The 26610-nt window shown below is 48.1% G+C and overlaps 1 protein-coding gene across 1 annotated transcript; it reads left to right on the top strand.

Moving 5' to 3' along the window:
* Positions 1-7926: 7926 nt before the first annotated feature.
* On the top strand, positions 7927-19069 carry LOC132367816 (NUT family member 2G-like). The gene is made up of 9 exons (XM_059926405.1): positions 7927-7942; positions 9898-10612; positions 11566-11694; positions 12741-12864; positions 13417-13662; positions 14074-14179; positions 14701-15231; positions 16595-16758; positions 18923-19069. The coding sequence occupies exons 1-9, from the start codon at positions 7927-7929 to the stop codon at positions 19067-19069; spliced, it is 2178 nt and encodes a 725-aa protein (XP_059782388.1).
* The last annotated feature ends 7541 nt before the right edge of the window (positions 19070-26610 follow it).

Raw genomic sequence — 26610 nt, 5'->3', positions numbered from 1 at the left:
AACAGCACACACTGAGGAAACCTTGGTAAATGATTGCTGGTGATTATTTAACATATTTAATTGTAAATCAAATACTAACACAAGAGTAGGGTAGTGGGTGAGAGAATAGTGTTTAATTGTTACATGTTCCGAGTATGTGGAAAGAATTCCATTAAAAATGGGAGGAGAAGAGAGGGAGAAGAGTGAAATTTGAAAAAGGTAACTGACTGTTGTATATATGAGTGTCAGTGAGTACCATTTAAAACTGACAGACTAGATAGCAAAAGCTTTTTAAGAAAAAGGAAAAGTAAGGGCACTGTAACAGGTATACATATAAAGAGTACTTAGAACAAAACAGAATCTAAAAACCTAATAAAATAATAAAAGGATATTTTGTTATATTTATTGTAAATAAAACATATCAATTATAGCATAAAATAATATGTCAGAATTGAAACAAAATGTACTTGTAACATTAAAAGTACATGGGCAAGGAAAAAAAAAAAAAGAATGCACCAACTTGATCGACCAGGGTCAAGGCACAAATACCAAGGCCCACAGCCCCTGAATGCCCCATTCAAAATTCTCATAGAGTCTCCCATATACGTACGCACTGATGCCTGAATATTCTTACTTCACACACACACACACACACACACACACACACACACACACACACCAGTGATAAATGCTGATGAATGCTTAATAAAATGCTTTCCAAGGGCAAGTAGGAAAGCTTTGATTTACGGAGCTTCACAACTTACGTGGTGTAACTATTCTCAGCATGACTAATTTCAACCTGACGTCACAGAGCTGGGAAGAGATATGCACCATTGACTATACCAAGCTAGTACGGGCCACTTCCAGCACACCCTATCCCCTTTCATGTGAATATGTGCACACAGTCTGACTGCACCCTGAGTAACACCCTGAACTCTCACCCCAAATATACAAACAAAACCACACTACATATCTCCAGAACATATCTCAGAACATACAATCTTTCATATACACTAAACACACCCATACAACTGCTACCTGAAACCTGAATGTACATACAAAACACCTCTCACTACCTGATTTTTACACAAAACCACTCACCTTGAATGTGCTCAAATACCAACATATGCAACCAACACACTACCTGTATATTCACAACAAATAACCTGTAGACACATAGGCTCTCAAAAAACACCAAGTATACAGTTGTTTCATGAACCACCAAAAAAATACCCACACACAATCCCACAGTCCCAAAATACATATACTCCACAATTCCTGAACACACAACCTATACAGCCTCTCTGTTTCCAAATACATACACTGAAGCTCTCCCATATCTCAGAATACACACCCCATAAGCCCCATGAACCTAAAGACACACACACAGGCACAAAACAACCAAACTTACCAAATATATACAGGACCATCCCACGAACATTGAAAATACACATATAAGCAACTCCACCAAGTTCTTCAACCAGTACATTCCAGAAGTGACACAAAGAGGATCCCTGAATACTTTAATACACACACAAAGCCCTTATGCACACTCTCATAAACTAACCATGAACATACACCCCTCATGCTCAGATACATACAAGACACAAAAACACCAACAATCCCTCAACTGTAGCTACTATACACTCATGACCTCCACACACTCATGGACACACACACCAGCAAATATTCCCAATCTCTAAATATATATATCCCCCCAAACACTATACATCATCCTTACATTTCCAGAATCCAACATTACCACCACAATCCCCAAACATTTCCAAACACAAAAATCCCAGCATTCCGGGAAACCACTGTGACCATTTCTGACAACCTCAAACCCTATGAATTCACCCATGCCCTGATGGATATACACACAAACCAGTACACACTCCTAAGACACATGGACACATCTCCAGCATATCATATATAAATACACATAAAACCCCTTCCAAGTCCCAAATTACACACCTTAAACCTCCATACCCCTAAATACTTACTTAGAACCATATCATATACTTCCAGTACCAATAAATTCTCCCATTCTCCTGTATACACATAACTCCATTACTATATCAACACAAAAATACTCACTTCCAGATACAAATAACCCCCAATGAAAAATGTAAACACATACTCTAGTAAATATTCATCTAATCGGCTACGCTCCTTGAATACACACACAAACTCAACATACATGTTTCTCACCACAAGCCCCAAATATACCCCCAATTACTCAGCATACTACACATATGGAAATATACCAACCTATAACCAAAAATAAACATAAGGCTTCACACTATCTGCATATACATAATCCCACACTCCCAAATACTCACACTGAAATAACACCACCTGCTTCCAGAACACAGATTCATATAAACCCCACACCAAACAACACATTCATATGCACATATACATTATACCACCAGTCCCATAAAATAGTCTTAAACCTGCCCTCACACACCCCAAAACACACAATTCCTGAAAACCACCAAAAGAAACGCACATAATACAGCATGCCCTAAATATACAAATGATCCCTCTACATTTCAAAAATAGGCAAAACACATGACCCTACACCAAAAATAATAAACACAAGTACTTTTTCCAACTTTTCCACTATGTACATGCAGCTAACCCTTCAAAACCCACCATCAGACACGCATTTCTAACATGCTGGGAGAAAACACACAAATAAACGCACATTCCCAAAGTCTTACACTACAAATACATAACCCAAACAACTTGACTACATCTGAATTACATCTCAAACCCTCTACATAAACTCAAATACATCCACTCTCACAACAACACACTCATGTCTTCCACTTAACCCCAAATATCCACACAGACATCACCAACCCACAAATACAAATACACTACTCAGATTCTCACCAACTCCATAAATACACAAATAAACCTCACGCCAGGAATTCATGGAAACACATTCCCAATAGACTCCCAAATAATGATATACATAAAACCACCCACTGCCCATGAGGTCCTACAATCCCTGGAAGATCTACAAATACGCATATACAACATGACACTTCCAGATACACATAAACACCCACAACTCCGCAACTGCCAAAAACAAGGATGTAACTTCTTAATATCCTTAAATACAGACACTGAACTCCAACAAGCCACAAACGCACATATATGTAATTCACACTACAAACACACCCACACAGTACTTTCACAACCTCAGAATACAAACATAAACTACCTTAAGCCCCATACGCACCTGCAGTGGTGTGTCATCAAGCAAAGCCTTAATAACCTGAATCAGCACTCCCTAAAGAAATGTGGAGATATATACCATATAATTAATTTTAAAGATATAATGGATGTGTGCACATAATTTACAAATAACTTAAAATGTACACTATTCTTCACTGTAAATTCTATATACCGAATTGATTCTTACCTAATCCTTTCGTTGATTTTTGCTGAACTTTTGCATCACCAGCCAAACTATGCTTGCAATTCCGTCATGATCTGAGAGTATCAGACTACGAATAAATGCTTATTGTTAGATTCAGGAAACTTACTCCTCTCATTGACAAAAGAGTACAGTTTGAACATAAGTGTTGATTGATATTTTTATGTTAAAAAGTTACTAGTGAAGCTGTGAGGATGTTCGCTAGATCTTCACTCATATTCCAGTGACCTGAGCTACACCTTTGGAACCAGATGAGGGTTTTCAACTCGCAAGAACGTCCCTCTAGCTTTTGTACTCTTCAGAACGCGCAGACTAGAACGGCACCTGTTTAATAGCTCACACACACTACTTACCCCCCACCGTAGGCCCCGCAATCACTGAACCCTTCATGCAGCCGGCTCCCCAGTGGAGCCAATAACCCTGGGGTAAACCCCTCAAGGGAATCGAGCTCTATGGGGGCGTGAATCCACATTGTGGGGAGTCTCCTTACACGGACAAGGGCACAAATAACCCACAGGGTGAACACCAGCGCAGAGCGGTGACACCTGAGGGGTGAAAAGTCCCCGTACCCCTTACCTCAGGGTTCCTGGAATTGACTCTCGAGGCCGCCATGACAGGCCCCGCCCCCGCCGGACGGCCTTTGGGGCCCCACCCTCTGCGCTCGCGCATGCGCTCCTGTCTTCTGGAGCCGACTGCCCCAACAGACGCCAGGAGCCATTGGAGGACGGCGGTCCGCGTGCCCGAGAGCCCCGCCCCAGTGGGCGTGCGCAGGCGTGCAGGCGAGGGGCGCGCGGGGATCTGTTCCAGGAGGTCTCTGCAGGAGAGGAGAGAAATGCAGGATCGGGCACGCTATGGAGCATCTCTGGCGACGCTCCTCGCCGGGAACCTTCGTGACGGTCTCTTCTTAAAACCAGCTCTTGTGAGATGTGCACTCCTGATTTTTATACTGCACACGTGAAACCCATGCACTTAGCTACAAATAGTTCTGGAGAGCTCCGCTCTAAGCACAGTAGCCTCAAATTGGGGCAAGTGCTTTCATGCCCTTTGGACTGCAGTTCCTTGGTTCTTCTTTATGCCTTTCAAAAAACAGTAGGTCCTTTTTCCTAGCAAGCCTGAAGTTTCCGTTAAAGAACAATTCTAGCAAAGAATTCAGACCTGGGAAACACTCTTAAGATACTGTCTCCTGACTCCGTTCCTAGAGTTTTTCCAAACGCATTTACTCTACTAGAATATTTTTTCTCAGTGTATTTAATACATGGAGGTTTTTCAATAAATGTTGATTCACAGGTGTTTCCTTTGTACGGTTTTTTTTTTTTTTTTTTTTTTTTTAAATAACTTTGAGAGAGAGTGGACAATCTGGGCCAATTTCAACACAGCAGGTAGTATGGGAACAATTTTACTTTCCCTCCCTCCTTTTTTGTAATATCTTGCAGACTTTCAGTTGGCATTAAAAACAACAACAACAACAAAAATAGTAGCGGGATCAACTTACTGACCTGACTTTGTAATACTTCCCAAAGAAACTTCAATCATCAGATCCTCTTTCTGGTCAATTGCAAGATTAGAGCATTTCTCACTCAACAGGATGCCTCTGAAGACCCCTCACATCTAACAGCACTAAGCGCCTCCAAGTGCCCAGACTTGAAAACTCCACAAGACACAAACATGGTATCTCTTCGTTTCTTTAATGTTTCGTGATTGAGTGGAAGATGAACTGTCTTCTGAGGCTTGTGATGCATGTCCAGAGTTGTTTTTTCTCAGTAGTCAATGCCTGCCCGCAGCCTCTGTGCAGGAATAGTCAGAGATCATGATCCAAAGGACTTTTAGATACTCCCTTCTGTGACTGCTCTTCCCAAATTACATTTGGGCTAATTTGATTATCTCTGTCCCTGGGGTGTAGGATTTTGAAGTATTACAAAAGTGATTGCAGAATTGGGACTGGCTAATTTTTGCACAGCGCAATTTTTGTATCAGTGGCCTTGAGAAGAGTCCTTCAAATACTGTATCAGAATTATGAGTGAGAATCTTGTAAATAATTGGTTGAATGACTGAACAAAGGGAGGAAGCAACAAGGAAGCCTGCCTTTCTCGAGTGCCTGGGTACAATATTTTGCCTCACCATCCCTCTAGTGTGAAGTTATTGGTTGACAATCATTTAAGTTTTCCTTCATTATAAAAGCTCCAGTACTGACCGATATTCCCAAATTGTTTATTTTTTTCAGTCCCCAAGAGGAGTTTCTTTAGGTATAAAGTTCACCATGCTGTTGCTTGAAATATTCTCACCTTATCTTCTCATCTTCTTTTGAGTCAATTTTTCCTGACAAGGGGCAAGGAACTTCTTAAGCACCAACAGGAGTCTCTTTCACACTGTGGAACAGTCCTTCTAAACCTCTGTTTCCTTCCAACACGCCACAATCAGTAGGAGTTGTACTGCTGCTACAGCAGTGAGTGAATCTCATCTCCCAAGAGATTTGGTTGCCATCCTCTGAGGTTTTCAGCCTTCATCTCCCTTGACAAGTTTCCTAACAGTCCTCTCCTCTCACAACACAAAACACAAATACTCTTTCATATCATTTTGATAGTGTTAAACTGACTGACATTGATTCTCAATATGAAAAAAATAATCAAACAAGTTTTTTAAAAGGAATGCTACCATGATTCCCGTGCAGATGGGACCATATGCAATGATGAGGCCTAGATTCTAAAGAGCAAGGGTAAGAAATGCAGACAGGAAATTAACAAACTTGTAAGCAGGGCTTGCAGGCTAGGATTTAGATGGAAGTGGGTTTGTCTGGATGGGGATTGGTAACTGGTAGATAAACTCTTGGCATTGTGTCAAAGTGGACATCCATTTCATGGGTAGTGGATTTTTAACACCTAGAAAAACCAGGGCACTAGGATGTTTAGTCCCTTTACCATAAGGAAAGAGAAAAAGATTTTCTGCCTTCTTGTTCCTTACTTCTGTCCTTACCCCTACTAAGCCAAGATATTCAGTGCTTATATGATGGCTCTTCCAAATCCATTTCATCCAAAGAGCCTGCAGCTTTTATATATGTTTACAGTTGTGTTTCCTGCTGGAGCCAATGTGCACACTTGAGTCTCTTTACTCCAAGTTCTCTTTCTCATAAAGATGAGTAACTAATAATAGCTTGGTATGTTTATACTTTTTTGGTAGTGTTGCCAGATAAAATACAGATTTCAAGTTAAATGTAAATTTCAGATAAACAGGGAAAGAATTTGCAGTAAAAGTATGTCCAAAATTTGCATGGGACACCGTTATACTAAAAACGAATTCATTGTTTATGTGAAATTCAAAAATCAAAATCAGTTAGGCATTTGTTATTTTTCTTTGCTAGATCGAGCCACCCTATTCTTTCAGGTACTTTGAAACGTAAGAGACTGTAGAAATTCTTGTTCTAGGAATCTAGTGCAGAAACAGAGGAGCCACGATACCCATACAATCATTGGAAATATCCTCAGATATATTAGAACATATATGAAATTTCAACTAGAAAAAAAAATGAAGGCATTTTTAAAAATGAAAACAGATTGCCTTCGTTTTTAGTTGCATGGCGTATCCCTGGAAAGATTTTAATGAAACAGGTAACACTGGTTTCCTCCGGGAAAGAGGTGGGAGGAGGACTCGCCACTGCATATTCCATTTTGCACATTTTAATTTTGAACGATGAGAAGGTGTTGCTCGCTTAAAATATTATACTAAAATCATTTAAAAGGTAAAAAACTAAATGTTTTACAACCATGGAATACTATGAGAAAGACATTTAGTGAATTCTGGTCTTGGACATGGGGGCTGCATGACGGTTTTTTGATGGACGGGGGCTTTCCAGCACAAAGGATCATTAGTAAGGCTGGTCCTGCTGGATGTTGGTTGGAGCACAAGGACCACTCCCTTAGGAGTGATGTACATACAGCAGTCAAAGACACTGGATCTGCTGAGACAATCCTAATTTCAAATACTCAGTTCCATGTGGCCACAAATACCCAAGTGTTTATCAGACTAACAGTTCTGAATTTTGTTCAGAAAGTCTAGTCTCTGTTGAAGTAAGTCAAGAGCCAGGTAGGAAGCAGAGTGTGTTGAGGGACACAAAACTAGGTTGATGGAAAAAGAAGTGAAAGGAAGGGACCGTCAAGTCCAACCTCGGTGCCGTGAATCAAAAAAACAGTTTATAAACTGCGTAAAGAGGCACACGCCAATTGTGTTGCCACTGTGTGAGGTGGAAGGAACTTCTGGTTCTTGCCTACCTGCCAGAGCCCTCGTGGAATGTCTCCCCACCCCCACCCTACCCAGACCCACGTGCCCTCTGCCCCTCCCCCACTGCAGAATGTTTCAGCCACATTCTACTGTTATGACTCAAACGTGCCCCTCCTTCAGTTGGATCCTGAGCGTCTGTTGAAGCAGGTCACTCTCTGGGTCCTGGTCTTGACTTTTCTCATTGAGGCTACCAGGCAGCAGTAGTCCGTGCCCAAGCCTGCAGGATGGCTTCAGCAGGAGGTAAGCCTATAGGCTGGGGGTGTGTTCTCAGAGACCCTGCCATCCCTCACATCCTTCGGGTTCACACGTGACACTTCACGGTGGGCACACAGTTGGACTGAAGTAGAGGGAGAGGAGAGCCCTGGACACACGAGGACATTTCACCTGGGGAGACTGGGGAGCCTGAAGAAACCTGAGACTGCACTGGGGAGGAGGGGTCATTGGAGGCGGATCAAGAGGAATTGCCCTGGCTATGGAGAAAGGATGGCAGCAGGCAGGTTGATTCTTTCTAGAAGGGAGACAAGCCACTTTGAAACGTGTGTGTAAGGATGTGTGTGATGTCCTGGTGGTGACACAGGGAGGGTCATGAGGAAAGCCTAGACCTGTCTTGTGTTCCTGAGGCACCTGAAGCTTGCCTCACCATATCTTTCTAAGGGATTTGAACAGGAGCATACTGTATCTAAGGGGGCCGTGGGGAGAGATGGTCTTGGTGAGAAAACTATTCAGTGGGGCTGTGTGTGGCCACACCTGCAGTGAAGTGTCCTCTCCGAGAGCTAGGCAGGAGGTTACTCTAACTGCCGCAGCCCACACCTCGTCCACTCCTCCCAGCCCAGAGCTCACTTCTCAGTTCAGGCAACTGTTGCTTTGGCTTCAACAGGGGATGGGCAACCGTGTAACTTCAGCCAAGAGAGGGCTCAGGTTCCTGAGTTGCTCTGAATTGTTCTTCCTTTTGTGGAATCGCAGTACTTCAGACCTACTTCATCTCGTCCAGTATCTCATGGTGGACCCTCAGGCTGCCTTGAGAGGAAGAGTTTGTTCATATTTCCTGTCACTCCTTCATGGACAGGGGACAGATGTGGAGTGGGGTTGTTTCGGGTGGAATGTCTGTGAAGGCTGCTTCCTCTTTTAAAGGGGGAAGGAGTGTAGCCCAGGGGCAGGAAGACGATCTTCTGTGTTATTATTAAACGTCCTATGACACCTGTTCTGGTTAATTAGGTGCACCGTGGTGTGTACCTTGTTCTCCTGAACAGGGATGTGATCCAGACAACTTGATCGCCATGGCAACTGGCTTCTGCCTGCTTCTCAGATTGTCTTTCCGTTATTGGGAGCTGGAGGGGGAAGGACCACAGGCGGTCTGTAGTCCCATGACCAATGTAACATGACAATTCCCTGGCCCTTGTTTAATCCTCTGCAGCCATCACTGGCTGTGAAATGACAGAATCTAAGGGACACGCGCCTACTTCTCACACACCACTCCCCCCACCCCCGCCACCTAGGAACAGAACTCCTGAGTGATGACAGTGACTCTGGGCACTGGGGAGGGGGTGGCAGGACCTGGCCCATGTTACGTGTCTGCTGTGGGTTGTTCTGAGATGCAGGTGCATTCTGGGCCAGTGTTATGGGTTTGTATCGGGATTCCATTAGAGAGATATTTTCCAGCATTTTGTTTTGTTTTGTGAGGCTAGGAAAGAAAGAGGGGATTTCTACTGAGCATCAGGAAAAGGAGGACTGAGGAGGAGGTGGGGCCCTAATATTTTACACAGTGCCTGTCCACAAAGGGCCTTTGGGTGCCTAGAACTTACCTTGGAGAAGGTCCCTATCTGCTAGTACGCCGGCTGAGGGGCATTTCTCACAGAGCGGATGTCCACACAGTTCCAGATCTTGGGAGACAGCCTGTGAGGCTTAGGTGCCAGGCGGTGCCTTAGGGAGGCTCTCCAAGTCAGTGCTTGCTGAGGCGATTTCTTCTCGGCAGACAGGGGTCAGGGACCTTGGTGGATGGGCACGGGGTCACCAGTGGAATAATTCTCAACTGGAGGTCAGGGCATGAAAATCACTTGAAGACATTTGCACGCTGCACAGTTTCCCTTGTCCAAGTGTCCCTCACCTGTGGAGATGTACACTCTGATGCCACAGAAAGCCTCAGTCCCACTTGCCCATTCTCCTCCTCCATTCACTCCTTTCCTTTGCCTCCACAGCATGGCCAGTGCTGGGAACGGATGTGACCATGAACCCCGGTGCCTCCTTGTCTACTTTCACGGCAGTGCCCTTCCCTCCACCCACTCCTGGCGCCCAGCACCGGCCACCCTGGCAGCAGCACCTGCCACGTCCCCTCACCCCAGCATTCCCTCCTGGCAGCAGCCTGCTGCTGCCAGCTTTCCCCAGGACGCCTTTGGTGGCTAATGGTGGCCGTGGCCCCAGTGCCCCTGGGGCTTGCAACCTCACTGTCCAAGTCAGGTCACAAGGGAGGACAGTGGAGGCCCCCCAGACTCAGACCTTTGTCGTTACTCAGGCCCCCCTCAACTGGAGCACTCCAGGGGCCCTCAGCAGGAGTGCTGCATGTCCTGCACCCGAATTCATAGCAACCCCTGTGATGGGGACCGTTGTGACTGCTCCAGCTGTTGGAGTTAGTCAGGCTGGCAAGGGAGGCTGGACCCCAGGCTTTCCTCCTCAAGCGCCACCACCAGCTGCCCAGCTGGCCCCTATCATTCGCCCAGTGAACTCTGGGCCATGGCCACATGGCACTTCCAGGGAGGGCCGCCTGGCCACCAACCAGCCCAACGCCTCGCAGGATGGCTCCTCTAACACCCAGAGAGAGTACAGTAACTTCCGACGTTGGCAGCGCTTCAAGCCCCTGGCCCGGAGACACTTTCACCTGAGTCCTGATGCAGAAGCTTTTTCCTGCTTTCTCATGTGAGTGAACGCTCAGGGGGTCCTGAGCTTATGGGAGCTTTTAGATAAAGAGGAACTGGGGATGGACTTGCACGTTAGCTTTCTAGGGATACTGGAAGGAAGGTGTGAGGGCGATGTCCATGCTATGAGAAGGCACATTGTCGGTCACATGGGTGGGCCTGCCAGTCCGTGACATCAGGACTGAAATGTGCCCTATCTCAACTGGCCCCACCACCCTGTGAGTCTGGCCAGCTTGCTCTTCCATGATTCTCATGGTAATCTGGACTGAAGACTTGCAGTCAGAGAGGGTCGTGGTGTAAGGTGAGGAGCCAAGGAGTGGATGCCGCACTGTCCTGTGGTGCCGTGTCCTTCATACAGGACTTGAGCGTACATGGCCAGGGGAGGTCACTTCAGAGGAGGGGGAGGAGCGCGGGGCCCAGGAGGGCGCTTTATGCATGCCTCCACTTCGTTGTGGAGAACTCCACGAGGAACAGGGTGATGGTAGAGCTCTCCTAAGGGCGTGGGCTCTCTCCCACTAGACTTGTGAGCCTGGCAGCCATTTCCATCCTAAACCTCCGGTCCCTCGTAAAAAGGGGACAATTACACTTTACTCAGAGGACTGTGCAGAAGACGCCTTGGGCTAATCTATGAAATGTTAGCAGATTGCTTGGCACATGCCATGCCTCATTGATGATGGTGATTTTTATTATGAAAATGCAGCCTTGAGGAGGAAAAGAGCTCCCCAAGGCACAATGTCCCAGCTCTAGCCTGGGAGTGGATGGTCATCCTTGAGTGAGTGTGAGGCGGTGACAGCAGTGGCCGAGAAGGCTTGTCTTTGCCCTCCCAGACGCCCGCCTCTCACCCTCCTGTTGCTCAGTCATGCTGTGTTGAATGATGTGTGGTCCACATGGGCGGGTGGGGTCAGGCAGGTGGGGGCTGGGCTGTGCCCAGAGACTGACCCCGAGGGCTTACAGCCCAGTGCTTCGATCCCTGGCCCGCCTGAAGCCCACCATGATGCAGGAGGAGGGACTGTGGAGGGCCGTGCAGGAATGGCGGCGCTTGAGCAACCTTGACCGGATGATCTACTACGAGAGGGCGGAAAAGTGAGTCAGCGTCCTGGGCCCAGGGGCTGCGTGGAGGGTGAGGCGAGTGGGTGAGAGCAGGGTCTGGCCGTGGGGGTGCTCATCAGAGAGGACAGAGGAGAAGGGCTGTCACCCAGCACAGGGTCCCTGCAGCCCAGGGGCCCTACTGTCCCCCAGAAACCCATCCCTCACCTTGAGAGTTTGAGACTTCTGTCCATCCTCCACCAGGAGCTCTGCCTTCCCCTGATTTTGACCTACCCTTGCCTTGACATGAAGGTCTCAGGACGGGGCAGGGTGAAGCTGTGTGTCCAGTAGGGGTCCAACTCCGGCCATATGGGCTGGGCCGGGGAAAGAGCTCCACCCGCCAGCCTGCTGCTTCCTTAGTGGTGGGTGACTGGCGGCCACTAACATAGATTTGGGACCACCTCTCCTCATGAAAAGTGCCCTGAGTGGGTACCCTGGCATCCCTGAAGAGGCTGGGGAAACCAGCTGTCGTCGGCCCAAGGGTCTCCGGCCCTTCCAGTGTTTGCTCCATGGTAATCCCCTTGGTTTAAGAAACAAAACCAAACAAACGAGCGCCTCTCAGAGGAAGGGAAGGCCTCTCCTCTAAGCTCAGCATCCACATCGTCCAGCCTCTCCTGGGCCCTGTCTCCAGGTCTATGTTCCAGGAGGCTCAGTCCTAGCCCAGGGTCCTGGATTCGGGCAAGGACCCCTGTGGGGAACACATGCCTGTTCCAGCCTCTGGCTGTCAGCCCCTCATGTGGTTCTGGATGGGGACGGGGGCATGAGGAGGGTGCCCCCTGGGTCAGCCATGTGTCCCGTTGACCTGGTTCAATTCAGCGACCTGGGTCTATGCTGTTGAATGCCCTCCAGTGCTGGTGAGGCAGGAAGGGTCCCAGATCTTGTTATCACTTCCAGGAGCAGCTCTCTGCTGTTCACAGCACCTCACAGGGCCTTGACGGCCCCAAGGCACATCCTCTCCCAGTGCCTCATTCTTGGCTGCCTTTGTTGGGCTCCAGAACCCAGGCCTTTTTCTCAGGGTGGCCTGTGCCTCCGTCACCCCCCAGGTTCATGGAATTTGCGGCCGAGGAGGAGACGCACATTCAGCATTTGCACTGGATGCAGTGCGCGCAGGACCTGCCTCCTCCAGCCCCACCGAAGCTGGATCCTCGGGGCCCCCCAGCCCCGAAAGTGGGCCTTCAGCCAGGCACCCAGCTTCCCACTGGAGCTGAAGGCACAGGTAACAGGGGCCTAGGCTTGGCCACCGTCCCCATGTGGATCCTTTTCTTTCAAGACAGGGGCATTGGTCTTTCAACCAAAACAGCCACCGAGGCGGGGGGTGGGGGGGTGGGGTCTCAGCTGCCCTTTGTCACTACGGGGTATTGACTTGGTCAGTTTTATAACTCTTCTCACACCTCCCTGTCAAAGGACCCCACACGAAGTCTGCCTAAGAAGTGAGCTTGATGGGGAGACCCCTAGAAAATTGGAGGTTCCCCACTTCCTTACTTGTGACTCTCTTAGATGACCCCCTAACCTCCCCTCTCCAACTGTGCATGAGGCTTCAGATGGTCCTGACCCCTCCCACACCCACATCAACGTCCCCCAAACAATGCCCTCACCAACGTGCGCTCGGTGGTCAGGAGGTGGACCGGGAGTCCCTCACCTTCCTTCCCTTCCTCCTGCTCTGCCTCAGCCTGTGCTCCCAGGATGTCCGGCCCCAGGGCCCAGCCCTCGCACCCGAAGCCACACAGATCCCAGTGGCCCCCGGAGCCCAAGGCGCCCAAGGAGATTCCCCCTGAGACTGTGAGGGAGTATGTGGACAGGATGGAGGCGCTGGTGGGGCACATCCACTCAGCCACAGGCAAGTCACATGCAGAATGTGGAAAGGACGGAAATGAGCTGAAGCAGGAAGAGGACGACACCTACTTGGACCCGTGTCTCTTGAGCTACACTGACGAGCTGCGTTCCCGGGAACACTCTGTCACCAAGGTAGGCTGGGCCTGGAGCCTGGGGTCTACAAGATGCCAGGGCATGGAACTCTCAGCACCCAAGATCTGGGTTCTGCTCAGGCCGATGGGACTTAAGCTCAGCTCCTTGTTCCTGAGCCTGGTGTTCGGGGAGGTTTACGTAGATGTATGTGTGTATATGTTTGTGTCTGTGTGTATGCCTTTGTGTGTCTGTGTATGTGCATCTGTATATGTGCTCTTTTGTGTGTGACTGTGTATGTGCATGTGTGTGTGTGTGTGTGTGTGTGTGTGTGTGTGTGTGTGTGTGCTGACCATCCCCGCCTTGTGGAGGAGAGTGGGGGTGGGTCTCTGCTTTTCACTTTCCCTCCTGGTCTTCTTGTGTCACAGGCCACTCCTGGCCAAGGATGCTCACAGCCTCTTCTTTCTGTCCGAGGTGGAGGCAGTCATTCATCCTCGATTCCCGGCAGAATTGTTTTCCCCGGACCCACAGCTGGATGTCTTGGCCCTTGCTGAGGAGCTGGAGCAGGAGGAAGGACTCACCCCTGAAGAAGTGAGCCAGGGGAGGGAGAGGGACACTTAGGGAGCCAGGGGACTCCAGGGGAGGGGGGACCCCAGGTGATCCAGGGGACAGGGGAAACCAGGTGGCCCAGGGGAGCCAGAGGAGGGAGGGATCGCAGGTAGAACAGGGGAGACAAGGGACACCCAGGAAGACCAGGGCACGGAGGGACCCCAGTGAGCAGGGGAGAGGTAGGGCCCCAGAACAGGAGGCCCACATGGCTCTGTCCGTCCCTTCCCTGCCTCGGAGTCCTGGCATGGGGAAGGGCCCTCTCTGGGGTGGGTGCAGCGCAGGGTGATAGGAAGGAGAGGATGGGGAGCCGGGAACGGAGGGAAGGACACACAGCTGGGAATAAGGTGCAAGAGGATGGCAGGAATGCCACCGTGTCTGTATTTGGAGTCTAGTCCTGGGGTCACCCGTCCCCTCCTCCCCCCCAGGGCCATTGTCCCACTGCCCAGTGCTCCTCCTCTCACACGTGCGCGTGGAGCCGTCACTGTCCTCCTCCCTCCTACCAACTGGTGCAGAAACGACTCCTGGACTTGAAAGAGGACGAGGGTGGGCCGGCAGCCCCGAGCCACAGTGCACCCGGAATGGGCTCAAGTCCATCTGAGTCCCACGCCGGCCAAGGTGCCCAGAGGCACGACCAAGACCGCCATCGAGGGGTCAGTGATGAAGCCTGCCCACCAGAGATTGATGTTGAGGCTCTTCATAGGCCCATCCGAACAGACACTGGCCCGTTCGTGCTCAGAGTCTTTGTTCCCTGTCGAGGACGTCAGGAGGTCTCTCCATTCCAGGCCGGACGGCCCTCCCCTCCCCAGGGTCAAAAGCGCACTGGCCCTCTACTGGGACCCAGGGATGCGTCTGTTCTCAGAGAGGCTTCTCCTGTTCCGGAGGCCCGAGGGCCCAGGGACGCGTCCAGTGAGAACGAGGAGGCGATCCCCAGCCTGGCCTCCCTCTTGGCCTCTCCGCAGAGCCTGCCGCCTTGCGGTCTGTCCCAGAGTCCTGCCCCTGCCTCAGGCCTGGCCTCCCCTGGAGGTTGGGGGGCCCAGAGTGCTCCCCAGGCCCCCTCCCCTCAGAGAAGAGGCCCCAGCCCAGCTCCACCAGCTGCTCCCAAGTCGAGGAAGCGGGCTCTGTGTGGGCGCCCAGCCGCTGCTGAGAAGCTGCCCATCCCCGGGGCTGGCCACGGGGTCTCTGCGAGGCCAGCCTTGGCTCTGGGGCTGGCTCGCCCCTCACAGCCGAGAAAGAGAAAGCGTGACCCGTTTGTCACAGGGAAGAGGAGGAAGAAGAGGAAGCACTGCAGCCAGTAGCGAACAGCCGGGCCGGCCCTCCAGGGCGAGCCCCCCAGGGCGGCCCCCACGGGAGCCTAGGGGCTCCTCCTCACCCCAGAGCTGATCCTGGGATTGTGGGGGGTTAGGGAGGTGGGGGAGGTGGGTGTGGGCAGGACCTTTGGAGTGATGTATGTAAATTGTGAATAAAGATAGTTTTCGTGGGAAATGCTCTCAGGCCACTGTCATCTTCTTCGTGTGGAGCTGCTCCGCAGAGAGCGATCCTGAGAGGAAGGAAGGGTGAGGGAGGTCACAGGAGCTATGGATCTACAGGTGGCCAAACCTTTCCTCCACATAGACAAGGACTCCTCAGGCTGCCCCTGGGAACGCACAGCTCTCACTTTCCCCAGGGACCCCCTCACCATCCCCTTCTCTAAAGCCTGCTTGGCTAGGGGCCTTCTGGGGCATCTGTAGCATCTTCTGCATCCCTGAACCGTCTGGGGAGGGAGAGCTGCTTTTGTGCCTCTCAGCCCTCTGGACACTAACCAGTTTCTAGGACGGAGCCTGGAGACGGCCCTTGTCTTTATGGAGCTGCTCTCTGCTTCCCTGAAGTGGCCAGGCGATGGCGCTGGGGTGACCCTCCGCTCATCCAGGGTTTCCTGTGTGGGTGGCCTGACCAGAGAGGAAAAGTCTTGGCCATGGGGACAGGACTGTCTGCCTCGTCATAGCGGGAGCGTTCTCTAGTCCCACTGGGATTATTGCAGTGTGGAGAGTGGTTGAGGCAGCTACCTCTTAATCCCAGTGAGGATGCAACGAGGGGAATGGGCGCGGGGAAATTCATGGGGCACCCGTTACAGGTGTGTCTAAGGGAAACGACAGTTGGGCCCCTTTGTGGAACTTGTGGGATTTCTGTGCAGCAGCATCTCGTTCAACTGAGGGAGGAGGACCCATCTGGCTGTGGCTGTGGGGACTGGCCTTAGGGGCCTAGGGGTGTGCAAAGACACCCCAGAACTACTGTCCCTTCCCTTTCCACCCATGGCTGGACATGTGTGTGTATTGGTATCCACACTGATTTGTATTCCCATAGAAAACAGTTCCTCCTGACAAACTATGACCGTGTTTCACAAGAACAGCTTGCTCACAGGAGCAGCAGGGGTGGGGGAGAGGTGTCTGCGGCCCCAGATCTGGGTGGGAGCTGGGATCCATGCTGAGGAGTGTGGAGGCCTCAGTCACCGTCCTGCGGTTGCCGGCAGAGACTTCGAATCATCAGAGCAGGGGAAATGACCCGCTCATAAGGGTGAGACGAGCAAACAATGAGGGGCAGGGAGCAGACCCCTGCTGTCTCCCTGAACTGCCCCCCCTCGCAGCCTGCTTAGCCCCCGTCATGGCCTGTGCTGGCCCACCTCTGAAGCCCCTTCCTCCTAATGCACTCAGATGCTCTGATCCTTTGTGGACCCGCCCTGGGCCTCACCCCCCCTTCCCTGCTGGCCAAAGCCTCTTCTCCCGGTTCTGAGTTCTGACTCCTTCCCCAGGACCCAGGCGGGGGTTGGGACAGCAGAGACTCCCTAATTCTCCCTCCTCCTCCCTGAGATCTTGACAATCACCTTTGTATGTTTCTATGATTTTAACTACTGTAGATACTTCATGTGAGTGGCTATGATATGTCCTTTGATGAGTGGCTTATTTCACTTAGCATAATGTCTTAGAGGTTTATCCATGTTGTAGCATGAGACATGGTTTCCTTTTATTTCAAGGAAGGAAATATTTCCTTGTGTTTTTAGACCCGCATTATCCCTTCATCTGTTGATGGACATTTGGGTTTCTTCACGTCTTGGGTATTTTGGATAATGCTACGACGAATGTGGGTGTGCAAATATCTCTTTGAGATCCTGCTTTGAATTCTTTCGGATACATACCCAGAAGTGGGACTGCTGGATCACATGGTAGTTATATTTTTAATTTTTTGAGGAAACTTCATATTGTTTTCCGTAAGGGTTGTCCCATTTTACACCTCTCACCAACAATGAGAAAGATAGCCACCATCAAGAAGTTGGTATATATCCATCTTATAAAAATGTTTATGCTTTTAGCAGAGCTGTAGATAATCAAAATTATGTATAATAACAATATTTTTGGTTATATATGGTGTCATGTAAATCATATTGCCTTTGGCTTCTTTCAACATTCTTACTTTAAGAAAAATGGATATATTAGATGTTCTTTAATTTCTTAATTATTTATAATTTTGCATTGTATGCATACATTAAAAATAATTTATCAGTTCCCTTGTTGGTGAACTTTTATAAATTATAATGTGACAGGGTAATCAGTTCCAGAGGAAAAGTTTTTCCTTTCAGAACTTTGAGTATTTATTCCATCGAATATGGCTTTTGTTACTGTTTTTTTCAAATTATGCCATCAATACACCCTTTCATGGTGGGTGATCAGTTTCCTTGCTAATTGTTTTTTGGAAGACTGTCTGTTGTCTTTGTGTTCTCCAGTTTCTTGACGTGTGATTAGTTTCAGGTTAAAAAAAATGTATCCTCCATGTGATCTATTTTGCTTCATTCACTGATAATACACATTCTTCATCTCATCTAGAACATAATATTATCTTTTTCATATGTTACTTCTACTCATTCTCTCCTGTCTCTACTTCTAGAACCCTGGATATATGTATATTAGACCATCTTATATATTCTCTGTGTCTTCATCAGCTTGGACGGCTATAACAAAATGCCATAGACCTGGTGGCTTGAAAAACAGACGGTAATTTCTTAACAGTTCTGAAGGTTGGAAGTCCAAGATCAAGGTGCCATATTCAGTTCCTGGTGAGAGCTCTCTTCCTCCTTTTCAGATGGTTGTCTTCTTACCGCGTCCTCACGTGGCAGAGAGAAAGAGGGATCTCTCGTGTGTCTTTTCTTTTAAGGGCACTAAACCCATTATGAAAGCTCCATTCCCATGCCCTAATTACCTCCCAAAGGCCCTATCCCCAAATACATTGAAGGGTAGGGCTTCAACATAAGAATTGGTGGGGGGGATATACGTCCATAGCATTCTGCCCCTGGTACCCCAAATTCGTGTCCTTATTGTATGCAAAATACATTCATTCTATCCCAACAGCCTCAAAAGCCTTAACTCATTCCAACATCAACTGTAAAATTTAAAGTCCAAAGTCTGATCTAAACACCATCTAAATCACATATGGGTGAGACTGGAGGTACTATTCATCCTGAGGCAAAGTTCCTCTGTAGCTGTAAATCTGTGACCCAAACAAGTTAAGTGTTTCCAAATACGATGCTGGGACTGGCATAGAATAGACAGCCCTACTCCAAAAGGCAGAAACAGGAAAGAAGGAAGGGGTGACAGTTTCCAAGCTAGTCCAGAGCCTAGCAAGGCCAATCCCATTAGATCTTAAGGAACGAGAATAACCCTCTTTAGTTTGATGCTTTGCCCTCCAGGCCCGCTGGGGTGGCAGCATCATCCCCACAGCTCGGTGGGGCAGCCCCACTCCTTCAGCTTGGTGGGGTGCCACCCACACTGCAGCTCTCTGTAGGGCCTCCACCTACACCATGACTCTCTGTGAGGGCGACAATCTCACACTTTGAAACTGAGGCCCCCTGGGCCTGTGGTGGGATTGACAGACCCGATGACCTCGGAATCACCTTTGGGGGTCCTTCTTCCCTTTTCGTCAAGAGGAGTACACATTCACAGCCAAATGGCTCTAGTCTCCCATTCTGTAGAATCCAAGAATTCTGACAGCCTTCCTCATTCTGCCTGGCTTTCTCTGTCCCCTTTAGTTCAAACTGGCAGTGTCCCTTCTCTACTCCTGGCCTCTGCTGAGATGACTAATTAAATTAATATCACACCTATGATCTCTTCTTCAAAGGGTTGCTCAGCTGCACCCTTAGAGTTTCTTCAGAACAAGCTTTCTCACTTTCAAATATGGATAGGCTGAGAAGTTTCCAAATCTCTAAGTTCTGATTTCTTTTTGCTTAACAATTTGGTCTTCAATTTATCTTTCTCCTGATGTGTTTTACTAGGAGCGGTGATGAGGAACCAAGCTACTTCTTCCAAACTTTGTTCAGAGATCTCCTCAGATGAATATTCAATATCATCACTTACAAGGTCTACCTCCCCCAAAACGCTAGAACACAGTTCAGTCAAGTTCTTTGCCACTTTATAATAAGAATTGCCTCTCCTCCAATTTCTAATAATGTGTTCCTCATTTCTGTTGGAGACCTCACCAGAATAGCATCTAACGTCCATATTTCTATCTGTTCATGATTATTTCTGTATTCTCTACAAAGATGGAGACTTTCTCTCCAGTGTGCCTCTTTGCTTTCTGAGCCATCACCAGAATCACTTTTAATAGGTATAGGCTGAAAGGACTTTATGGCGATATCAGCTCTTTTTTAGCATGCACTTCAAATCTCTTTCAGCCTTTACCTACTATCCAATTCCAAGGCCACTTCCACATATTTAGGTATTTGCTACTTCTTGGTACTAAAATATGTCTTAGCTCAAAGGGCTATAACAAACTACCACAGACTGGGTGGCTTAAACAAAAGACGTATATTTCTCACAGTTCTGGAGGCTGCAAAGTCCAAAATCAAGCCACCAGCAGACTCTAGGTCCCTAAATTTCTCATTCATAATTTCTGACCGTTTCTTTTCTGTGCTACATTTTAGCTAATTTTTCACATCTATCATCCATGTCATCCACTTCCTCTTTATCAGTATCTGATCTAACTTTTTCCCATTCCCTTTGATATACAGATGTGTGATGTTTGTATGTTGAATTTCATCATCCACTATAAAATATTCAATTTCAATGGTCAAGATTTACTAACATCAATCATTTTTACTGTTGAAGACAGAACATTCTTAACTGGAACTGGCACTGTTAATACAAGTGTATGATAGTGAATACAAGCCCAACTAGTACAGTTTGCTGCTACTCCTTGATTTGGGTTAAGGTGCCAGCACTTCTGCCACCTTTGCTTTTGCACCATCAGTACCTATGTCAACACAATTGTTCCAGAGTAAATCATGAGATTAAAAAAGTTTCACCAACAGTTTGAATATTACAGCATCATGTTGTTTGTGATCAAGCGTGAAGATCGTCAATATTATCTAGTGCTAGTACTAGACAAATTCAAGGAAAACGGCAAAGCCAGTCACTTTTTGTTTCCTTTTCCATGTGAAAAGCTGTAAGCAACATGTTTTTGCCCTTTAAAGGGCTCATATGTCTCTGTTTAAAATATTCCATTCCTCTCTCTCTTTTTTCAAATTCATTAATTGATTTATTTGTTTTTAGCTGCGTTGGGTCTTCGTTGCTGTGCGCAGGCTTTCTCTAGTCGCGGTGAGCAGGCTTCTCATTGCGGTGGCTTCTCTTGTTGCGGAGCACGGGCTCTAGGCGCGCGGGCGTCAGTAGTCGTGGCACACGGGCTCAGTAGTCGTAGTTCGTGGGCTCTAGAGCGCAGGCTCAGTAATTGTGGAGCACGGGCTTAGTTGCTTGGCGGCATGTGGGATCTTCCCAGACCAGGGATCAAACCCATGTCCCCTGCATTGGCAGGCGGATTCCCAACCACTGCACCACCAGGCAAGTCCCAATTCCTCTCTCTTTAAACATAAAGTGATTGGACTTAAAGCAGTGCTTAAAGTTTACCGGTACTATAATCCTTGTTCAAAATTGCTCTGTGGCATAAGCCACAATGCAGTGAATTGTTGACACCTCCAAATCCCAGGGAGGCCCCTGAGTGCTCTCTCAGGAGGAAACTGAGGTCAGGTGTATCTGATGGCCTGTGTGCTCTCTGTGCTTCTGGTGATATGTGGGGGCTTTCAGGTGAGTGCAGTGGGTAGACTCATGGACTCTTAGTCTTGGCTGGGGGAGACAGCACTGTCGGGTTTATGTTTCCACATTTGCCTCCTTTTGTGTTGCCTTTCTCCCAGTTGCATTTAGCCTGATGAGAGGGAAGGAGGACATGTCGGTAGCTGGGCAGGTGGTTCTCCAGGAGCAAATGTCAGGGACGGTTGTGTGGGCAAGATCCCTAGGCCCCGTCCTGGCAATCTTGCTGTGCACTGGGCAGTCCAGATGAATCGGGTCCTGGACCAGAAGTCCATGAAACTTTTGGCAATCTGGGCAAAATTTGGGATCTGAGGATGGGCTCAGAAATTTCAGCAAGGATTTGGCGGTATATTACCCTCGGGCTGTTTAAGAGCCCCTGGTTTTGAATGGCATGAAGCACCAGAGAGCCTTTGATCACATTCTATACAGCTGTCCTGTGTGTGGCCCTCCAGCAGCAAACCTTCTCTGCTGTGACCTCAGGGCCGGCCCCATCCCCCCCCCACCCCAAGGCTCCTGCCCTGTGAAACATGAGGGTGTAACGCAGGCTGCTTGTCAGTGCTTGGCTCCTGGCTTGCCTGACGCAAAGGATGGAGCATCTGTTCACCTTGTGCTGATGCCCTTCCCAGAATCAATGGGCTCACAGCCCAGACATTTATGCTGAGTCTGGGGGCAGCTGTGCCCTGAGAAGCCATGTCTTGTCACTTGGCCCAGGGAGCACCTCCTCAACAGACCACACTTATCATATGGGCCTCCTGCTCTTGTGCCTTCTTGTTTTGTTCTGAGGCAGGTGGTTGTGATGGCCAGTACTGTGGGGTCTTGTGATCTCAGAGCAGACACTGGAGGCTGACTGACCCCACAGAGGTGGACAAGGATGTGGGCTCAGGCGATGGGTCCTTTCTTGGGTTTCTGCCTCTCCTCCCTGCCTCCTGACCCTTGCTCTCAAAAGCTCACCTTTCTGTTGTAGTTGCCTCACCAGGGGGCAGTGACGGGCTTTGCCCCGCTGAACTATACCCTCGGGGTAGGTGGCCACAGCCTGGCTTGTCACACACTGGGGAAATCCTACACTGGGGAAGTCAGGATTGTGCCTTGCTGGGCTTGGAACCCAGGTAGAAAGGTAGATGGTGTGGGTCTGAGGGACTGATGCCCCAGCCCCAGGGCAGGTGACTTCTCCTGGGAGAGGTTGCCCATGGCCCCCTTTGGCCCCTCGACCCTGCAGAGGTGCTGATACACGCCCCCTGCAGGCCACAGCCTCTGTGCATAGGATCTGCCCCAGTATCACATGAGAAGCCGGGGCCAGGAGCCTCGCTCTCTCGGAGAGCAGCTGGTCATCCCACACTGAGGGGCGTCTTCTCGGACACAGGGCCCATAGCTGACCTGCAACTGACATATGGACTCTTCCCTGGGCTTTACCCCTGAATTTACCTCCATTCTTGTCTCCTGTCTCACGGCCCCTGCCTTTTCCCCCAGACACCGAGACCTCCAGGCTTGGGTGGAGTATGGCATGTTGTCAAGCTCAGTGGTGTCCACCTCACCAGCCCACTGGAATCAAGCCCCAGGGAGCCTTTGAGAGAGCAAGACCAAGGACTTTAAGAAGACTACGGTTAATGTTAAGGAGCATAGATTGTAAGATGAGGAATTTCACTAGTGTTTTTCAATCCGTAAGAAGAAGGAAATAGAAATTGCAGAATTGAAACTTGCACAGACATCAAGAAATAATAGTTTATAGGCCTCAAGAAATAATAGTTTAACAAATGCCCCATTCACAGAATCAAGGAAATGAGCACCATCCACAGGGTGTGCAAAGGAGGTGCCTAATCCCAGGAGCAGCATGGCCACGGCTCGGCTGAGAGCGAGGCATGTGCTGGGCAAGCTTTTGTATGTAATGTTCACCAAAGGGAACCTTGGCCAGTGATACCAGGGAAAGGCTATCATGGTGAAGGCCCACTCATCTCCACCACCCTCAACTTGAATCAAAGTATTGGCTGAAGAAACAGACTTGACAGAGACTTTGGCCACCTGGCCTGGGTTCTCCCTACAAAATGTCATGTTCCTCCAAGAACAGGGCAAGGAGTCACAGTTGTCCGAATCACAGACGGCATATCTTAACGGTACAGCTATTACAAAGTTGCACCTTTGTTTGAAGGGAATTGTTAAGTGGTGGGTAGGGAGTGATGTGTTCCAGGGAGGATTTGGGCCCTCTGGCTTGCAGGTGACCCTCTTATCAGACAGGGCAATTCTGCCAATAACTCATCACTGCCTTCATTCCTCAGGTGGTAGGGATACAAAGGGATTAAAAGGGGTGCGGGCAGAGGACAGCCCTCACTGACAGCACAGAGCCATCACCTACTGTCTCCTCAACTCCTCTGCCCATATAGCCACCGAGGGTGCCAGCTGCTTGCTTTCACAGCAGCTGTTGATAGCACACCATCATCCAAGGCGTTCTTGAGCACCAACTTTGCACTACTCAGCAGCATAATGGAGAAATCAAGGATGGTCCATGGAAATAGCTAAGGCTTTTGTTTTAGGGCAAACGAGCTTATTCTGCAATATGTGCTTCTTAGTTAATTGGGGTTCGAATGTCCTTTCTTGTATGAAATGATGTTGATAATGTTTGAAAAATAAAAGGTTGGCCACACCATGAGAAACTATGCTTTTATCTGAGTGGGGTTGGGGAGCAAGAGGGAGTAATGAAAATTTTGGTTGTTGAAGTAGTGACAGGGCAGGGCTAACTTGTTCAAGACTGCCTCCCTGCAGGAGGAAGGCCGGCCTTCCTCAAGACTTCATGGACACTACCCATAGCCAGGGCTTACGGCTGTCTTAGCTGGTGACTCAGCCATGGGCCTACTGAGCAATACAGCTGCAACCGCAGCTTGGCTCAGCCCTGACCAGCAGGAGAGAGGCTGGGCCTCCCTCAGCCTGACTGCTCGTTCCATGGAGAGGGACTGGACCTGGGTCCTGTGTGTCCCAGTGCTGGTCCTAGTTCCTGCCCACACGGGACCTGGGCTTCCCTGATTCTGCAATATAAACACCAGAGCCCAAAGTTTGGGTCCCTCTCCTGGACCCTGGATCCCTACTGGATCCCTGTGTGCTGGCCCAGAACAAAGTGTGCAGTGGGGACCCACAAACTCCCCACTATTCCTGTGACTGTGAACTGCCCCTGATAAACATGGCTCCAGCAGCCAGGGTTACATATTTTTAGGGAACTCTCTTATGGTTACAAGTGCAAAAGACTGAGAACTACTATGTAAAACTAATATTTGAAAACTTCACTCCAGTGATATTTGAAGAACCTCTATAAAATAACTAAACAAACATAATCGCATTTTATTCCACTGTGTCCACAGTCTAAGCTTTAAATTGTATAAAAATGAGAACGAGAAGTAGAATGCCTCCAAACATTTGGAAATTAAGATGCACACTTCTAAATAATCCATGGTTAAAGAGGAATTTCAAGGAAAAATTTTAAGATAAATAGAACTGAGTGAAAATGAAAATACAACACATAAAATGTGGAAGGATCCAGATAAAACATTATTAAGAGGGAAACGAATGGCACTAAATGCTTATAATAGAAAAGAGGGAAGGTCTCAGATTAATAATCTAAGCTTTCACACACGGAAACGGGAAAAAAATTGCACAATAAAATCAACACATGAAGAAGGCAGCAAATAACAATACACTCTGATCAACTGGAGTCTATTCTCGGAACACAAGCTTGGTTTACTATTCAAAAATCATCAGCGTAATTTGCCATATTAATAGATTGAAGAAGAAACTCTACATGGCCACATCAATTAATGAAGAAAAAGCATTTGATGAACTTCAACACACATTCATCTCAGAAACTCTCAGGAATAGAAGGGCTCTACTTCAACCCAGTAAAGAATATCTACAAAAAACCGACAGTGAACATCATACTTCATGGTGAGAGAATGAATGTTTTCCTCCTAAATTCAAAAGAAGGCCAGAATGTCCTCTTTCATCTCTCCTTTTCAACTTAGTACTGTAGGTACTAGCCAGTGCAACATGGCAAGAAAAAGAAAGAAAGACACACAGATTAGAAAGGAAGAAATATTACTGTCCATACTCATGGATAGCATGACTGTCTGCATAGAAAATCCCAAGAAATCTCTAAGAAGCAATTAATAAGTGGCAATTACTTTAACAAAGTCTCAGGATACAAGATCAACACAAAAACATTAGTCATATTTCCAAATATTAACAATGAACAACTGGAAACCAAAACTAAAAACACAATGCCGGGGCTTCCCTGGTGGCGCAGTGGTTGAGAATCTGCCTGCCAATGCAGGGGACACGGGTTTGAGCCCTGGTCTGGGAAGATCCCACATGCCGTGGAGCGACTAGGCCCGTGAGCCACAACTACTGAGCCTGTGCGTCTGGAGCCTGTGCTCTGCAACAAGAGAGGCCGCGACAGTGAGAGGCCCGCGCACCGCGATGAAGAGTGGCCCCCACTCGCCACAACTAGAGAAAGCCCTCGCACAGAAACGAAGACCCAACACAGACAAAAAGAAAAAAAGAAAAATTAAAAAAAACAACAACAACACAATGCCATACACAATGCTTCCAAAACATGAAATATTTGATTATAAATATTTTAATAGAGGATCTGTATGATACAACCAAACAAGACCTAAATCAATGGAGAGACATATCGCATTCATGGATTGGAAGACTCAACATAATGAAAGGTCAACTTCCAACAGAATTTTTTTGTCAACATGGACAAGCTTATTCTAAAATGTATGAACAAAAGGTAAAGGCAAAGGAACCAGAATAAGTAATTTTGAGAAAGCAGAATATAGTTAGAGGATATTAAGACCTACTGTAAAGCTCTAAGTAAGACAGTGTGGTATTGGTGGAAGGATAGATACATAGTTCAATGAATAGGATAGAGAATACAGAAATAGACACATGCCAATACAACAAACTGTGTTTTTTTTTACATAAGTTAAAAAGCGATATAAAAAGCAAAATCTCTAGTCCTTATAATAACCCTAAAAGGAACACAAATCTGTTAAATGACTAAGCAAGACCATACAGCACCAGAATTAGTGGCAGCACCAGAATCAGAACACAGGTCTACCTACTCTTGCTATGACTGAGCCTCTTCCTCTATATCTCCTAAATGTCACTCTGAGTTGAAGAGGGGAAAGAAATGGGAGACCACCGTGATGCCACATCCCTGTGCTTTAACCAGTATGTTTCCTTTATATACTGGACCATCTAGTTCAGATTTTATTTGAAGCAAGTTTTGGCTTGCTTCAGTATGTATTTCATT

Source organism: Balaenoptera ricei, chromosome 6, assembly GCF_028023285.1.
Source record: "Balaenoptera ricei isolate mBalRic1 chromosome 6, mBalRic1.hap2, whole genome shotgun sequence".
Lineage (NCBI taxonomy): Eukaryota > Metazoa > Chordata > Mammalia > Artiodactyla > Balaenopteridae > Balaenoptera > Balaenoptera ricei.
This window is presented reverse-complemented; position numbering and strand designations above follow the sequence as displayed.